This window comes from Sminthopsis crassicaudata, chromosome 5 (genome assembly GCF_048593235.1).
Source record: "Sminthopsis crassicaudata isolate SCR6 chromosome 5, ASM4859323v1, whole genome shotgun sequence".
Classification (NCBI taxonomy): Eukaryota; Metazoa; Chordata; class Mammalia; order Dasyuromorphia; family Dasyuridae; genus Sminthopsis; species Sminthopsis crassicaudata.
In genome coordinates, this window is record NC_133621.1 from 283626162 (window position 1) to 283644060 (window position 17899).

At 38.5% G+C, this 17899-nt stretch overlaps 1 protein-coding gene across 4 annotated transcripts in view; it reads left to right on the plus strand.

Annotated features, from left to right (window-relative positions):
* The first annotated feature begins 12982 nt into the window (after positions 1–12982).
* NEDD1 (NEDD1 gamma-tubulin ring complex targeting factor) overlaps positions 12983–17899 on the plus strand; it is a 64030-nt gene continuing 59113 nt past the window's right edge. Inside the window, exons 1-3 of one of the 4 annotated variants that reach the window (XM_074271322.1) lie at positions 13035–13440; positions 14077–14400; positions 16623–16766. In XM_074271322.1, the coding sequence (XP_074127423.1) occupies positions 16631–16766 (136 nt within the window). In that variant the 5' untranslated portion in view covers positions 13035–13440; positions 14077–14400; positions 16623–16630. Of the gene's footprint in view, positions 13441–14060; positions 14401–16622; positions 16767–17899 lie in introns of all 4 variants that reach the window. The other 3 variants (XM_074271324.1, XM_074271326.1, XM_074271325.1) reach the window with 3 other exon arrangements.

Sequence of the window (17899 nt, forward strand, 5' to 3'; positions counted from 1 at the left end):
GCACACAGATGTACATGAGATGAATGCTTGTTTCTTTCCTGATAATATTACACTTTCCCTTTCTTTTCTTTTTTTCCCTCCTGATCTCTAATTCATGCCAGAAGAGCATTACAGTTTGTAAGTGACAAAATATTTATCAAAAACCTGTCCCTGATTTTTTTTTAAAAAGTTTTCTTTTGTACAAGCTGGGGATTTTTCTTAGGAAGAAGAGACTATGTCCTTTACTTTTTTCCACCAGTATCATAAACTGAGTTGTCATTCAGCACTAGGTCAGCCAACAATTTAATTAGTTGTTATATGGGCTCTGGCTAGCCTGGTGCATATTGACAGCTCAGGCAGTGACAGGAAGCAGAGAAATACCGAAGGTTTTTAGATTCTTCCTCCATAGTTCTTCCACTATTTCAATATAAGAAGGTCTCAGGCAGCAACCTGAAGATGCAGTATTCATTGTTGCTATGGAAACATCCCAGCCACATCAGACACTACTGAATTCTCAGACGACTGCTTAGGTTTCCCTAGCCACCTTGTAAGCCACCTGCAGGGATGGGAGAGGGTGAGAGGGCTGAAGGAGGAGAAGGAGGGCTATCCAGATGGAGTATCAGCATTCCTAAATGGGGAAACACCTTCAGATGCCTCAGTGTGCTAATGGCTTTTATTTTCTCTTCCTTAATTATAACATTTCACACCAACTGTTGGCTACAGCTTCTCCCACCACAAGATAGAGTTAAGAATCGTAATGCAGGATTACTTTTTTATTTTTGTGGAAATGCATACCTGTGAAAATAGAAGCCTTAGAATTCCTAACCCTTTGACATTGGTCTATGTATATCCAATGATTATTGTAATCTACAATTATTCAGTGCAAACACAGTGTTTTAGGCTACCTTGTAGATCCTAAGGTAATGCACTTAACCTCTCTAGGTCTCAGTTTCCTCATCTGTCTTTCTCTCTCTCTTTCTCTCTCTCTCTCTTTCTTTCTCTCTTTCTCTCTTTCTCTCTTTTCTCTCTTTCTCTCTTTCTCTCTTTCTCTCTTTCTCTCTTTCTCTCTTTCTCTCTTTCTCTCTTTCTCTCTTTCTCTCTTTCTCTCTTTCTCTCTTTCTCTCTTTCTCTCTTTCTTTCTTTCTTTCTTTCTTTCTTTCTTTCTTTCTTTCTTTCTTTCTTTCTTTCTTTCTTTCTTTCTTTCTTTCTTTCTTTCTTTCTTTCTTTCTTTCTTTCTTTCTTTCTTTTGCTGAGGCAATTAGGGTTAAGTGACTTGCCCAGGGTCACACAGCTAGGAAGTGCTAAGTGTTTAAGACCAGATTTGAACTCTGAGCTTCCTGACTTCAGGGCTGGTGCTCTATCCACTGCACCACCTACTGCCCATGTACTCTTGAGATTTCTTCTACCTCTAGCTCTATAATTTTATGAATATATTGTATATAACAATTATTCTAGAACAAGGAGTCATTAGATTGGCCCCTAATTGCCAACTCTAGCATGTATTGCTAGAGTGAATTAGGAATCTAAAAAACTGGTTTCTATGAGGTGGGAAAAATGGCATCTTTAAAGTCCCTTTCAGCTCATATAATACTATGAGTCAGTTTCACAATATAATTTTGGACTTCTTAATTTCTCTATCAGTACATGCTTGACATGGCTACTACTTATAAGGTATTTACAAAATGCTTGAAATTCCTTGAAAAGGAGGAAACTCAAAAATGAAAATTTAACTGGATTTATGTATAGAATTGTGTGATCTCTTAACTGGATTTATGTACAGAATTATGTAATCCTTTGGGGGATGGGGATCAGATATTTTGGCTAATAGCTTGGATTTTTTTGTGATTCATTGATAAAGGGGATTTCTTGCTGTGGTACTTCTCTCCACTGAGTTGGATTGGTAATTTGTCTTAGTCTTAGAGTCACCTGAAAAATAAAGTGATTTATTCTTATCCACATGGTTATTAGGTAACAGACAAGACCAAGGACTGAACCCAGATCTTCTTGACTTGAAGACTTGTACTCTAACCATTATGATATAATGCTCTCTTTTGGTTAAGTTACCATAACTAAGTCTCATGTAGATTCCTATAATTAACATGATTGCCTAGTGCTCATTTACTCTCCTACTGTTGCTTTGATTATATGAGTTTTCTTGTTTTTTTTTACACAAATATCATGTACTCCTGAATTCGAAAATGTATTAGAAAGGTAATCCATTTAAGTGAGTAAATCTTATTTAAATAAATTTCTCTGTTCCACCTCTTTGGTTATGAACCATGCAACTTAATTCATCTCAAACTGCAGCTTTATTCCTATTACTCATGCCATTGTTAGTTATCTTTAAAAAATAGCTTCTTTGCTAATTCTCTTCCCTCACAAATTATAAGAAAGTCCAGGTAAAATATAGCAATATGAAAATTTTCCAGCTTGCAAATGAACAGAAAAAGAAATCTCTTCTACAAAAGATGTAACAAAATAGAAATTAAAAAAGGAAAAACCCATGAGAGGTGATCAGATATTGGAGTGTTCTTATGATCATCTATTATCAGGTTTTTTTTTCTTTAAAGTGAAAAGAGCTTCCACCCCCTTCCCCTCCCCTCCCCCGCAAATTGAAAGCTAAAACCTATTCACAAAACAAGTTTGAGGCATCCTTCATAGTAATGAGAAGTGGGCAGAAAGTATGTTCAGGACCAATTAGATGTTATGACTTGATGCTCTTGAATCAAAGTGTATGACATTGTATTGTGATGAGTGATACAGAACATTTAAAGTTTTATGTTCAGAAGAAACATTCCAGCATCAGTGACCGTAAAGTGAACCGACATGGATATGGGCAGGGTATTCTCAGTAGAGGTCTAGAGAGTACAGCTGTGCTAAAGTTCCCTCAAGCACTGTGATCAATCAGCTGCTGCATGGGATGCAAAAAGTCATTCTTTGAACCAATCTTTAATCTTTGTTTGAGAAGTAAGCATCATCACAATTCAAACAAAACAGCTAAAAGTACTTTTGGGTCTCTAGCTGGCTTACATTAACTCAGCTTTAAGATGGAAGTAATCCACAGAAGTTTTTATAAAAGAGTAAAAAAAAATGTTGAATGATATCATTAAATGTGGAGAGAGATAACATTTATATTTAGTGATATGTTATAGAGATTAAAATGTTTCTAACATTTTAAAATTTGTTTCCATATTATATCTAATGATGAAGAATCTGAGACAAAAGCTCACAGCAATGATCAATCCAACAAGCATTTATTAAGCACTTATGAAGTGCTATGTATATGAAGCCTTTTGTGAAGTGCAAAGGACCTGTACTAGGCTTTGGAGATAAAGAAGGCTTCAGCCCAGGTCACTCCTGCCTTGATTCCTCTTTTGATTGCTTATTGCCTACATCAGGGAGTTTCTGCCTGAAACCAGGAGAACAAAACACTGAACCTCTGTGGGCCTCAGTTTCCTTATCTTCACAAAGAGGAGTGGGATTAGATGGTCTTTAAGGTTTCTTGAAATTCTATATTTATTTATGATGCTAAAATGATGCTGCCTTGTAGCATCTCTGTACTGTATTGGAAATTCTTTCTTATATCACAGCATTAATTTTTTTATGATGTGCTAAGCCCTGTATTAAGAGCTGGGGAACTGAAGCTTTATATGGTATTTTATGTACTTTAAAGTGCTCAATAAGATCAAGTATAACATAACAGATTTAGATAGGACTTTAAGCTTTATGAACAGCTCCACATATTATCTCATTTAATCAAAGAAAGGCAAAAATACAGTTCCTGCCCTCAAGGAGCTCTCATATAAATAACCATGTACATCCTATAGTTGGATCATTGTGTATGTAGTAAAGTGTAAGTTTGGAAAAGTAGTCTTTAAATGCCAAATAGATGGCTTATATTACTAGCAGAGAACCACTGAAGCTCCCTGAGCTGGTGCTATCATGCTTAAACCTAAGCTTTAGATATAACTCTTTTGCAACTGAGGATGATGGAGGATGATGTGAGTGGAGAGAGAAGTGAAGCAGGAAGGCAATAGTCTAGGTGATGAAGGGACTGAACTAGGGTTAATATATGAGTGGAGCAACATAGTGTTTTAAATTGATGAAGAGGTGAACAGCTAGACTGACAAGGACTTAGAGGTGAGTAAGAAAGGAAATTCACTTCATGTAGAATACTTTCTCAAGGAGTTTAACCAAGAAGGATATATTGGACAATATGGTTGCATTTAGAAAAGGGGAAAGGTTGTTTTTTTAGAAAGTAGGGAAGCTACTAGTTAGGGAGATTAAAGATCAGAGAGACTAAGGATCATTATGGGAACAATCTGATGTGGGAGGAATCCACATGTGCAGCAGCTAAGATTTAATCGATAAGAGGGGAGAGCAAGAAGTAAAAAGAAAAGTGAAACGTAAGGTTAATAAATTTATTTGGTAGAAGGGGGGTGAATTTTATCTAGACAAGGAAGATTTATTTGCAGGTTATATAATAGGGAACCATTAAGATTGTTACACATGATGATTGAAGTTATACATAAGCTTGGTCTTTGTTCAGTTCAGGATTATGTCTAGGAATTCTTTAGCCACCTGACAAACAAAAGCTACTTCAAAATAACAAGAAGGCATTAAAGCCAGAGTCCTTCAGGCTTTGTGGGAAAGACCATAATCACTTTGGATTATTCATTAGTCTTAATAACACTACCTTAGATTGTTCATATAGACAAAGTCACTTTTAGGTTACTTTGATCTATCCATTCAATATAGACCCACACATACACATCCTGGGAATTTTAAATCAGTATATTTTTATTGTGGGCAAGAAATATAGGATTAACCCAAAACTAGGGTGATGAATGATTGGCATGACTCCTTTCTGAGTCTTTCAGTCTCCACAAATTTGGTCACTTAATTCTCTACTTATTCTTAGTTCATCACCAGGGTCAAAGAAAACACAGGAGTTGTTTCAGCCAGCTCTTATTAGCTCAAAAGGCTCAGCAACAAATCAATTTTGTTTCTAGCCCTATTCTGATCAATAACCTGGCTTTTGCCTTGTCCATTGAAATATAGACTTTTATCTTGTATCTCCAACTTTACTTACTTTTGTTGTTTTCTCATTCAATTGAATCCAACACTTTATGATCCCATGGACCATAGAATTCCAGGTGCTTCTATTTTCCACTAGTCAGTCCAAGATCATATTTATTGCTTCCTTTTGCCTTCGATTTTTCCTAACATCAGGAACTTCCAGCTTTTACATTTCCCTTTCACCTTCATCAAGAGACTTCTTATTTCTTCTTTACTTTCTACCATCAGAGTTATTACCCGGATATCTGAGATTTTTTAATTTTTCTCCTGGCAATCTTAATTTTGTCTTTTGATTTGTCCAACCAGATATTTCCTCATGATGTACTCTGCCTGTAAGTTAAATAAGTAAGTTGACAATATATTAACTTGTAGTATTCCTTTTCTAATCTTACACCAATTTGTTGTTCCATGTTTGATTCTAATTTTTGCTTCTTGGCTTGTGTATAGGCTCCTTTGGTACTCCCATGTCTTTGAGGACTTGTTACATTTTTTAAGCAATAAACTATTTTCAACTAAGATATATACTTTCTTTTTCTTTTCTTTTTTATGATAATAGCCTCTTTTTCAAAATACATGCAAAGATAATTTTCAACATTCACCCTTGCAAAATCTTGTGTTCCAAATTTCTCTCTTTCTCTTTTCCCAACTTTTTTCCCCTAGAAAGAAAGTAATCCAATATGGGTTAAATATGTGCAATTCTTCTAAATATATTTCCATATTTATCATGCTGTACAAGAAAAATCTGATAAAAAAGAGAAAAATTAGAAAGAAAGAAAAAACTCAAGCAAACAACAACAAATGTGAAAATAACGATGTTGTGATCTACATTCAATCTGCCTAATTCTCTCTCTGGATGCCAATGGCTCTCTTAATCACAAGTGCATTGGAACTGGTCTGAATCACATCATTGTTGAAAAGGACCATGGCCATCACAGTTGATCATCACATAATTTTGTTGCTGTATACAGTATTCTCTTGATTCTACTCACTTCACTTAGCATCAGTTCATTTAAGTCTCTCCAGGCTTCTCTGAAATCATCCTGCTGATTATGTCTTATAGAATAATAATATTTCCACTACAATAATAAACTATAACTTATTTAGCCATTCTCCAACTGATGGGCATCCACTTAGTTTCCAATTCCTTGACACTATGAAAAGGGCTTCTACAAACATTTTTTTTGCACATATGGATTCTTTCCTCTTTTTTATGATCTCTTTGTGTTAGAGATCCAGTAGAGATATTGCTGTATCAAAAGATGTATAGTTTGCTCTTTGGTCTCAATCTTCCCACATTCCCTCCAGCAGTTATCATTATCTTTTCCTGTTTTCTTAGACAATCTGAGAAGTATGAAGTGATACTTTAGAGTTGTCTTAATATGAATTTCTCTAATCGATAGTGATTTCGACTTGCTACCTCTTAAATCTCTTCTACTTCTACTAAGTCCCAACCTTTATATCTGAATCTCTGCTTTTATTCCTTGACCATTACCCCTATTTCTCCCATAAGGGATTCTACTTTGTCCTTTCTAATATAGATGTAATAAAGAGTGATAGACTATGTCAGAAAATGTAGATTTAGATTCCCCAGATTTTATTCACTATGTAATCTGAGCAAGTCATTTAAAATGGGAATAATCATACTTGCACTACTTTACTTCACAGACCTATAAAGAATGAACTTTTTATACCTAAAAGTGATACATGTGTACTTTTGCCCCTTCTTGATGTCAACTACTTGACTATATGTACTTATATTACCAATCGCTACTAAGATCTATCTCAATTGTCAACTCTCTTCAATCTCTGAGGCCATAGTGCCCTAACTCTGGTTTTCCTTGTCATGTTTTAGTAGTCTCTATATATTGCTTCAAAAAACTTGGCGCATTTTGTTACATCATTTGTGTAAATAATGATTGCTTTTTATATGTTCGTATAACAATGGGTTAAAAAAATAATAGAGTAGCCAAACAGCTATTTTGCTATTATTCCCATAACTAGTTTCCTTACTAATCCTTCCTGAAAAAAATAGATATAAATCTGTCTACCTATCTATATTCTATCTATCTATGACATCTTGTCATTTTTTTTTTTTTTGAGAAGATTCTAGCACTAGTTCTGGAGTAAAAAGATGTGGTTTCAAATCCCATTTCTGACTTTTACTACTTGTGTGACCTTTAATATCTCTTTGTTTCAGCTTCCTCCTCTATATATAATGAGGGGATTTGACCTTGGGGTCTTTTTCTAGCTCTAGATCTATCTATAATTTTAAGATTATCACTGTTCATATAGTTGCAGTATAATTACTTGCATAATGACAGAAGCATGACATTATTTCAGTGACCTCAATTTAACATCCTCATCAATTACCATTGTATACAATAGTAATGCAAATGTGTAGGAGGACTATGTTGATATTTTGTGTTAAGTTGCTATAAAAAACAAACAAAAATTGTTTATTTGCCTATATTTTATCAAAATGAAATATTCAAACTCTATCTTCCCAGAGAATAAAATATAGCTGGCTCTCTGCAAATTTAATTATCATGGGCTGAAGGGTTTTTTTTTTTATGTTGCTTTTGTCCATCTCACTAAAATCTTTTTCCTTTGTCTTATAGTGTCTTCTGAACTTTGAGCAGTAAAAGTATTATTTCTTTTTTCTATAACAATGGGCTTACTTCAGTCTTTTTGTTCACTCCAAATACATTTCAATTTTGTGGTTTGTTGATTGATTACTTCCTACCAGCTAATCTAGTTTTCTAATGCTTTATCTAAAATTTTGAAATACCAAAGCCATCCTTCAGAAAACGCCATGGCTTAGTCAATTGCATTTGCTCTTAAATACATTTGCCATTTCAACAAACATTGAATGACAAAGAAGAGGCCATTCTTTCATCATTTGGAAAAAAACCCAAAATATCAAGAAAAAAAAACTTGTAGATAACATTGTCTGGCTGCTCCCATTGAGGAAGAGGATGGAAATCAAAAGTTTTATTTGAATCATAATTAGCAAATGATCTGAAAGTTCTTTCTGAAGGGCAATAAGGAAGACAAGAACACAGATTTTGTTCATGTTTACTTTATAGCCAAGAAGAAACTGAGGAAAGACAAAATCGTGACAAGCACCTTCACTCAAAGCCACTTATGTTCTAAGAGAGAACATGAATATAGATAGTTTGGGGAGAGAATGTTCTGATGTTTGGGAGATCAGTAAAGCTTTCATGTGGCCATTGTTTCAAATGGAACCAGAAAGTCCAAATGTGGAGTTAAGGAGGAAAAAATATTTGTCTTGAATACATTCTGTGTACTTTCCTTCTTTATCATGAATGTATTCTTGGCTCTTGACCCTCCCCCATCAACTTCACCTTCCTGGGTGGAGGGAGGAGGAGGAGTGGGAGGAGCACTGATATCACCAGCACCTCCCCGCCCAGCAATCACCCCCTCCTATGACTCAATTGCCAATATGACTGACTTAAAGCCAAAGAGGAGGGGCATAATACAGCTGATTTGAGAATAGAAATGTATCCTGTGATTGAACAGCTTGACTCTTCAAGTCAAGAAAGGAGAAGATACACTCCTTTTAATCTAGAAATCACCAAAGACCTGAAAAAGGTTTGCAGTCTTTATGGGGCTACATGATCTTATGTTAAGATGTTATTACAGAATTTGACTTATGGAATTTTAACCCCTAGGGACTGGAAATCTATAGCAAGGACATGCTTAGAACCTGGACAAAACTTCTTGTGGCTTTCTGAATAGAGTGAGCTCTGTAAGATACAAGCCCAGCAAAATAGTCATAGTGGAGTTAATCCTCCAATCACCTATGGACAACTAACGGGTGTAGGTTCTTATGCAGACATTTCAGTACAGATTAATTACCCCATAGCAGCATATGAGCAAATTGCTGCTGCTGTTATCAAAGCATGGGGCTCTATCCCAGGTAAACAGGACAGAGGAGAGGCCTTTATAAAAATAGCACAAGGGATAAATGAACCCTTTGCTGATTTTGTGGGACGTCTGCAGACAGCTATCATATGAACTATTGGTGAAAATCAGCGACAGAAATTATAAAGCAACTTGCTAAAGAAAATGCTAATGAGGTTTGTAGAAGAATTATATTAGGACTACACAAAGATGCTCCTTTAGAGGACATTAGAAGATGTTGTGCCACAGTGGGCATAAATACTTTTTATAGCCAGGCTATGATGCAGACTTCCCAAGATCCAAACATGGGAAGACAGGGTCCCTTTTGGCAAGGGACTTCCAGAGACTTGTCAATGCTTTCAAGGTGGTAAAGTAGGGCATCTGAAAGCTCAATATTGGCATAGACAGAGTAAGAGACAGAGGGAGAACAAGACCCAAAACCCCATGTCCAAAATGCAACAAAGGCTTCCATTGGGCATTAGAATGTAGACTGATTCAGGGAATCAGAATGAAGGATCCAGCCCCAGGGCCCAAAACAAAATACTTGGGGCATGATGGCAGCCAATGCTACACCCAGAGAGTCTTTAGAAGTTCAGTACTCAGACATGACCAATCAACTAAGAAGCAATCTGATGGGAGAAAGGGATTACAATTGGGGAAAACAGAGTTGTATGCAGCTGGGACTACTGAGATATCCCCTGGAGAGGTGAAATATGTCCCTTTCCAGCCTTTAGGTCCTTTGCCTCCAGACACAGTAGGTTGACCATTTCACCTCCTGAGGGTACTTACAAAACAGTGTTCATCCATACACTGATGTGGGAAACTGGGGAATGTGTAGATAATATGCCAGTCACTAATACAGGTAGATAATGTGTGACTTATCGACCAGGAAAAGTAGTAGCATTAGGTTTACTTATACATACGTCTAATGGGCAATCTGTGATAGTTGCCCAGATTCTGACTCCAAGCAACAGAATCCAGAATTATTCTGCACAGCAGCCATGACAGCTGACCTATCTATGCTCACTATCTATATAAATGGCATACTATTAGAAGGATTGGTAGACACGGATGCAGATCATACAGTCATTAGAGATGCCAACTGGCTCAATTATGGCCAAAAATTAAGGTAGGCACCTATATGTCTAGTGTAGGAGGATCAATAGCAGCTAAAGTTAGTGCTGTCCCTTTGAAATGGACATTTGAAGGCGAAACAGGAGTTTTTACTCCTTTTATAGTTGTAAACATCCCTATCAATTTGTGGGGAAGAGACATTTTACAACAGTTAGGATCACAAATGTTCTTCCTTTTTTTAGGCAGGGCTGCTGTTGAAGGCCTGCCAGCACTCTCACCTGTTCCTATCCAATGGAAAACTGATATCCCAATGTACATAGAACAGTGGCCCTTAGTGAGTGAAAAAATTCAGGCCTTATTAGATACAGTACAGGAGCAACTTAACCAAAGACACTTACAACCTTCTCTAAGTCCTTGGAATTCCCCAGTATTTGTTGTAAGAAAAAAATCTGGAAAATGGAGGACATTGACTGACTTAAGAAAGGTAAATGAACATATGGAAATTATGGAAACTCTTCAGCCTGGACTTCCATCTCCTACTCAATTGCCTAGAGAATGGCCTCTTTGGGTTGTAAACATCAAGGATTGTTTCTATTCTATCCCTCTAGATAAGGAGGATGAAAATATTTGTCTTTTCAGTGCCCAGTGTTAACTTAACTGAGCCTTGTAAAAGATATGAATGGACAGTTTTGCCACAAGGAATGAAAAACAGCCCCACTATGGGTCAAATGTATGTTGCTGCTACTCTTACTCCAGTAAGAAAAGCATTTCCAAAAGTAATGTTATTACATCACATAGATGATATATTGGGGTGTGCACCTGAGGAGCAAATGTTAGAAGCATGTCTACAAAAAACCATAGAAACACTAAGGAACTACAAATTGCATATAGCTCTAGAAAAAATTCAGAATGCTCCTTTTCAATATTTAGTTTATGAAGTATACCCTAAAGTGCTTACAGTAGCTCAGCCTCCTTCCATTCTAGCTTGTTGTAGAACTTTGAGATTTCCAGAGATGAATGCTAAAATATAACTTTATTAATGTAAATTTTTCACACATACAAGAAAGACATAAGATCTTGATGAGATAAATGTCAGTGCAGAGACTGTTAAGGAAACCCCTTCTGTTCGGCACAGAGGCTCAATGTGAAAGAATTCAGGAACCTGAAGTTAGACTGGCAAAAAAGAAAGTTTATTGTTGAACGAGAAGTCAGCTTTGCTAAGAGGCTAACTTCTTTAGTGGCAAAGCCCTATTAGGGAAATGGAGGCTAGTACTGAGAAGAGAATGTCTTCTCAGCAGGAAGGGTCCTGGCAGCTAGGCTAGTCCTGCTTTGGACATTCTGTAAAGAAATGAGTAAACAGAAACCTATTATATGAGCAGATCTTGGTGGGAGGCTGGGGCAATGTGAGCTGATCAGACCAACATCTCCCAAATGAATTGCTTTGAAGGCTTTTTCAGCCTGAATGTTGAATAGAGATCCAGATTGACCTAGAAATGGTCCAGTTGGATGATACCACTTAACTTGTCTGGGGAGATATGCTTCCCAGGAGAGCCTGAGACTTGAATCTCCCTTCTTCATACATCAAAGGGTACACAATTTTAGACTATTAATTTTACAGATTAAAGCCGGGGTTCTCAAACTACAACCCTCGGTCCAAATGCAGCTGCTGAGGACGTTTATGTGGCCCACAGGGTTATGGCAAAAGGTCTGCGGGGCGGAGACAGAGTGTGAGCTTTTGTTTTTACTATAGTCTGGGCCCTCAAACAGTCTGAGGGACAGTGAACTGGCCCCCTGTTTAACAAGTTTGAGGACCACTGGATTAAAGGGAATACGATTTCACACCTCTGTCAAGAGGGAATAATGTCTAGAAAATAATGTCAAGAGGGAATTAGTCTAGAAAGATAGAGTTCAGACTGTGAAGGTATTTAAATGCCAGAAGTTTTTTTCCTAGAGGCAACAGAAAGCTACTTCACCAAGGGAATAATATGGTCAAGCCAATGCTATCAGACTATCAGTTTGGTAGCTATATCATAAAATGGATTTGAGAGATTCTGAAAGTGGAGAGACCAATTAGAAGGCTCTCCCAATGAGTCAACTGACAGCTGATGAGGCTTTGAAGAAAGTAATGAGTGCAGAGGAGGAGGATATATACAAGACATACTATGAAATAAAAATAGAAAGAATAAAAAATAGGACTAGATTGATACAGAGCTTGAGGGACAATGAATGAAGATAATTTTCACGTTGGAAATATTGGTAGTTTTACTAGAAACATCTAGTAGTTCTATTAGAATGGTAGTTAAATATGTGTAATTCTTTTAAACATATTTCCATATTTATCATGTTGTGCAAGAAAAATAAGACCAAAAGGGGAAAAAAAACCCACTAGAAAGGGGGAAAAAAAGCAAACAAAAAAGGTGAACATCTATGCTTTGATCCACCTTTAATATCTATAGTTTTCTCTCTGAATGTGATTGGCATTTTTCATCCCAAGTCTATTAGAATTGCTTTGAATCATGTCATTCTTGAGAAGAGCCAAGTCCATCAAGCCGATCACCATATTGCTGTTTCTGTGTACAATATTCTCCTGGTTCTGCTCACTTCACTCAGCATCATTTCATGTAAATGTCTCCAGGCTTTTCTGAAATCTGCCTGCTCATCATTTCCTATAGAATGATAATATTGCATTACATCCACATACCATAACTTATTCAGCCATTCCCTGACTGATGAGCATCTCCTCAAAGGGTAGAGCCCTCTTTACCTGATACTCAAGTTAGGTCACACTCTGAGTCCAGTGCAGACTCACTTAGGTCTCATATCATACACCAGGCCAGCTTAGTGGCCAAAGGAGGGCAGCGCCTTTACCCTAAAGGGTGGGGTTGCTTACAGGTGTGTCTGATTGTCTTTTTGCCTCTGACATCACAGGCACAGAGCTGGCAGGGATTGGCTAGGAGGCTGGAAATTTCCAGGAAGGAAGATTCGTGCAAAAAAGAAAAGACAAGATCTTGAGTAGAGACTGCTCATCACAACTGGTATTTGAACCTGACTCCTAACCTTGGTTCTCTTTCTTGATCTCCCATACTGTCTCAATTCAATGCAAAACTTTATTAACTCCATACTATGTGAAAGATACAGTGATAGATCCCAGAGATACAAAGTACAGACAGATCAATGTAAGGTTATTCAAGGAGGGAGAAATTCACAAGTAAAGGAATCGGGAGCGGTTTCCCATAAGAAGTGACACCTGAGATGAGGCGTTGAAGGAAATTAAAAATTCTGAGAGGCAGAGGTGAGAATTCGGTGCATTTCAGGCCCAGGAGGGGTAGAGAGAGCTTGCACAAAGGAAGGTGCGAAGACATAAGATGCGAATGTCAAGTTTAGGTAAGAGTAAGCGGTCCATTTAGCTGGAACATAGAGGACTTGAAGGGAAATAGTGTGAAGTCAGTCTGAAAATAACTGACTGTGAATGGCTTTTTGAGATGTTTATTTTATCCTGGAGGCAATGAGGGCTCCCTGAAAAGTGGAATTAACACGGTCAGAAGTAAAGCTTTAGGAAGATTATTTTGGTAGCTACATAGAGAATGCAAAAAAAAAAAAAAAAAAAGTAGATAAACCAATTAGGAAAAAATAAAATAGTTCGAGAAGTGACGAAAACGAGGTTCTTGAACTATGGGAGGGATATGGTCACATCATTATTATAAGTATTTCTTAGCGTATCAATAGGTGGGTTTGGGAGAGATGTGGAAGCGGGGAGACTGGTTCTTGCACTCAGCCAAGAGCGAAGGGGGGATGGGTGTGAGAAAGTAGTGGGGGATGGGCTGGAGTGCCCACGACTGAGAAATGAGTTAGTTTGGAGGAAATATTATTTCCATTTTGTCCAGCCCCGGCACACAGTAGGTGTTTGAACTGGTTGACCTGTTGACTGATTCTTTTGGGGGAAGGGGGTGTTTATGACTTCCATTTTAAATCTGCTGAGCTTGAGATATTCTTGGGCTATTCAGCCCGGTCGTTATACAGATGGGGACACTGAGACTCAGGTGGGAAAAGTGACTGGGCTAGGTCACCTGTAGCCTAGGAAAATACGTCCGCCCCGCAGCTCCTGTGACTGACCAGCCAGCCCCACTACTACGTCAACGCCGGGCGCGCGCCGCCACGCCCCATCCCGGAGCGCGCACGCGCCACTTCGGAACCGCGGCCGCGGGCTCGAGAGGGAGGCGGGACTTCCGATCCCTGAAGTTTTTAACCGGTTCGCGCGGGAGCCGGAAGTCGCGCTCTGGAGCGGGGTCCAGGACTGCGGACTCCGTCGCCGGCTTCCTAATTCTCAGTCCCGGCGACGGAAAGGTGAGGCCGGGGCAGGGACGTGGGCGCTTGCCCGCCGGCTCGCCCATTCCGTGACTCTCTTCTCCCCTGTCCGGGCTGTTGAGGTTCCGGGGCGTTGGCGGTCCCGGTGCGGGGCTGGGGGCGGTGCAGCCTCTTTCCTGCCGGGCGCAGCCGCGTTCTCATCCCGAGTACCTCCCCTCCTCCCCCCGCGGTAGTGCGTGTGGGGGCGGGGAGGGTCGGGGTGGGTACTGCCAGCGGCTTCCCCCTATCTTCTGTGATGTCCTCTGAAGCCTTGAAAGCTGAAAGTACCTTCTCCAAGTGCCCCGAGGGACTGAATAAAAGAGCTCATGGACCTGCTCAGTATCGAGATAGAGGGGATCTAGCGGGGTCTCCGAGGGCCGGGCTAGTGACCACTCTCCTCCCGTCGGGGCCAGCGTGGGCATCTTTAGAGCCGGGAGGGACCATTTATTGACCACCTACTCTGTGTGGGGTGCAGCACTGGGGATAGTCGTAAAAATTAACATTAAGTGCCAACTATGTGCCCAGCACCGGGCTAAGCAGAGGCTGATAATAGTAAAGCTAACAATATGTGCCGGCCCTCAGCCAAGCAGTGGAAATAAAAATGGTAGGGAGCATTTATTAATAACCTACTGTGTGCCGGACACTGGGCTGAGTGGTAAAAGTAATGATAGATAGCATTTATTAATAGCTTACGTGCAAGGTACTGGGCCCAGTGCTAGAAATAATGTGTGGGGCTACCCTAGTTTCCTTATTTTTAAAATGAGAGGATTATGCTTGCAGGGGTTCTTAAACTACAGCCCGTGGGCCGGATGCAGCCCGCTGAGGACATTTATGCTACGGGGTTATGGCAAAGGGGCTGAGGGGCGGAGACAATGTGAGTTTTTGTTTTTACTATAGTCGGCCCCTCCCATTCTGAGGGACAGTGAACTGGCCCCGATTTAAAAGTTTGAGGACCACTCTGAGGGTCTCTAAGGTCCCATACCATTCTAGATCTTAATCCTATGATTTGCTCTTTAGGGAGCTCCCTACATCTCCTTGATAGCACCCTACAGAACAGGTTACTTACTTCTTTAGAGAGTTATTTGGGGGCATTTTAATTAATGAAACAATAAATCCAAGGCTATTTGTTAATTTCCAATGTGCAGATATTCACAATGAGAGTTTAACAATGGCTGGTTGATATCATCCCTACTCCAGTAAAATTAGCTCCTTAAGGGAAAGATTTGTTTCATCTTTGTTTTTATTTCCCTTGGTATTTTCAATTCCCTTCGAAGAATGGACATTTGAGAAATCTTTATTGAATTAACAGCGAGGCATCAGACTATGACTTTAGTGGAGGTGACTCCCAATAGATGTTCATTTCAGTAATACTTAATATGTATCAGGGACTGTGCTCACAGGATGTGCTCCTTGTCCTCAGGGAGATCTGATATCATGGGTGTCACAGATATGAGACCTTAGAAATAGTCCAACAACCTCATTTTAGAAATTAAGAAGCAAGTGCAGAGAACAGACATTGACAAGATCACACAAGTTTACATTAGGCTGCTGCTGGTGCAATGTGCATCAGAAGCCTATGTTTGATTCACAGATAGAGGTGGGCGGACTACCACGATGTTAGAGGTGATTAATACTTAGTTACAGTTTCAATTTGACTCTCATTTGTGAAAGGCTTTTTATGTACAAAGAGAAAATGTAAAATCAGTCCTAGCTTCAAGAAGCTCACACTGTGTAGGGCGTAGCCTCTAAGGTCCACTCTTAGTATTGAGTCCCAGGTCTGAGACATATAAAGTGTGTTGTGAGTTAGTTATAGGCTGACTGAGATGTCAGTGTAGTGTAATGGAAAGAGCACTGGCTTGGAGTCAGATGATGGTCTGAGCGCTAAAGCCTATGATGCTCCTTCTGTGCTTGCTCTGTCACTGAGTAATAACCTTTCAGACCTTCAGTTTCATGACATTAGGGTATAATTCCTATTGGGTTTTAAAGACTCAGATAAGATAATGTGTGTGATAGCACTCAGCAAATTTTAAAAGTCTAAGCAAATGTTAGGCTGTATAATAATAATGATGGATTCTTGGTATTCCGCTATATTCCATGTGATTGAGATTTTGGGATAATGGGATCTGATTGTTGTTATTCTTTTATGGAGCGGAAACAGTTATTTCGTTCACATCAACTTCATTTCAGCGTGCTTTTTTGTACATTGTTTCACATTTTTGTAGGTGCAGTCATGCAAGAAAGCATCAGATTTGCCTCATCGGGGGATGATATTAAAATATGGGAGTCATCCTCTATGTCTGTGGTGGAGCAGTTCAATCCCCATTCATCATCACTTGGAATCAGCTCTTTGTGTTGGAGTAGCAATAGTATCCTTTACTTCATAAGAACATTGTATTATATTTGAGGTTTTCTTTTTTTTTTTCTTGCATAAGTATAATAATTCAAAATATAATCAGATACTTGTTAAAACAATTCATCTATTCTGAGGGAATGGAGAGGAGGGTTGAGGATAAATGAGATCAGCTTAAAACACTAAGAATAGGTTAGCCTAGAGAAAAGAGTTTTAAATAAGGTTCCTTAATCTTTTACATGTGTCATAATTCCCTTTAGCAAGTGAAGGTTTCCTTGGAATAATACTTGTTGCCTCCATTCACAATTAAAGGAGATGTTTTCCTTCAGTTAGAGGTTAGTAAAAATAAAGATGTAATTTTCCCCCATCTGAGCCTCTTATTTTAGAGGGAGAATATGGTAGTTCTCTATATAAGAGGTTAGCCTCACCCTGCTTGGCACTGGAAGAGATAATTGGGACAATGGACATAAGTTTTATCAAGGAAGGTTTTGGTTTATATTAAAGAAGAACTATAGATAAATTGCCTCCCAAAAATACTTGAAAAGGATTTTGGAAAGGAGAATTATACATTTAATGGGGAGTAGAAACTCATGAACTCAAACCCCTTAAAACTGAGTTTTTTCTGTCTGAAAATTGGCAGCATTTTAAACAAAATAATGAAGACACGTGATAAAGGTTTGACTCTGGAAGGGGTAGAAAGTTGCCTAATTGTTCCATCCAACTGCTCTGTTTAGAACTTTTCCTTTCTTTTCTGTTTTGGCTGGAGGTAAGTTATCTCATCTCTTAAACTGGTACAAAGGACCAGCCTAAACTAGTCTATTAGGATTCTAAATTCACATGATTATCTCCTTTGTATTAGGAGAAATAATTAGAATATGAGAATGTTTAGCAATAGAAGGGACTAAAGATCATTAAGTTTTAATTCCTTTATTTTTCTTTGAAGTTTTATTGATAACTTCTTTTTTTTAATCTCCTTCATTTCTGAATATATTTTTCTCTATCCAGATAGTCATCCCTTTTAGTAATGAATTTAAAAAGAAAAAAAGAAAAATTAAACTAACACATCACCAAAGTTGACAGTATATATGATGTTACATATCCACATTCCTCTACCATTGCAAAATAGAGAGAAAGGTATGTGTTTGTGTT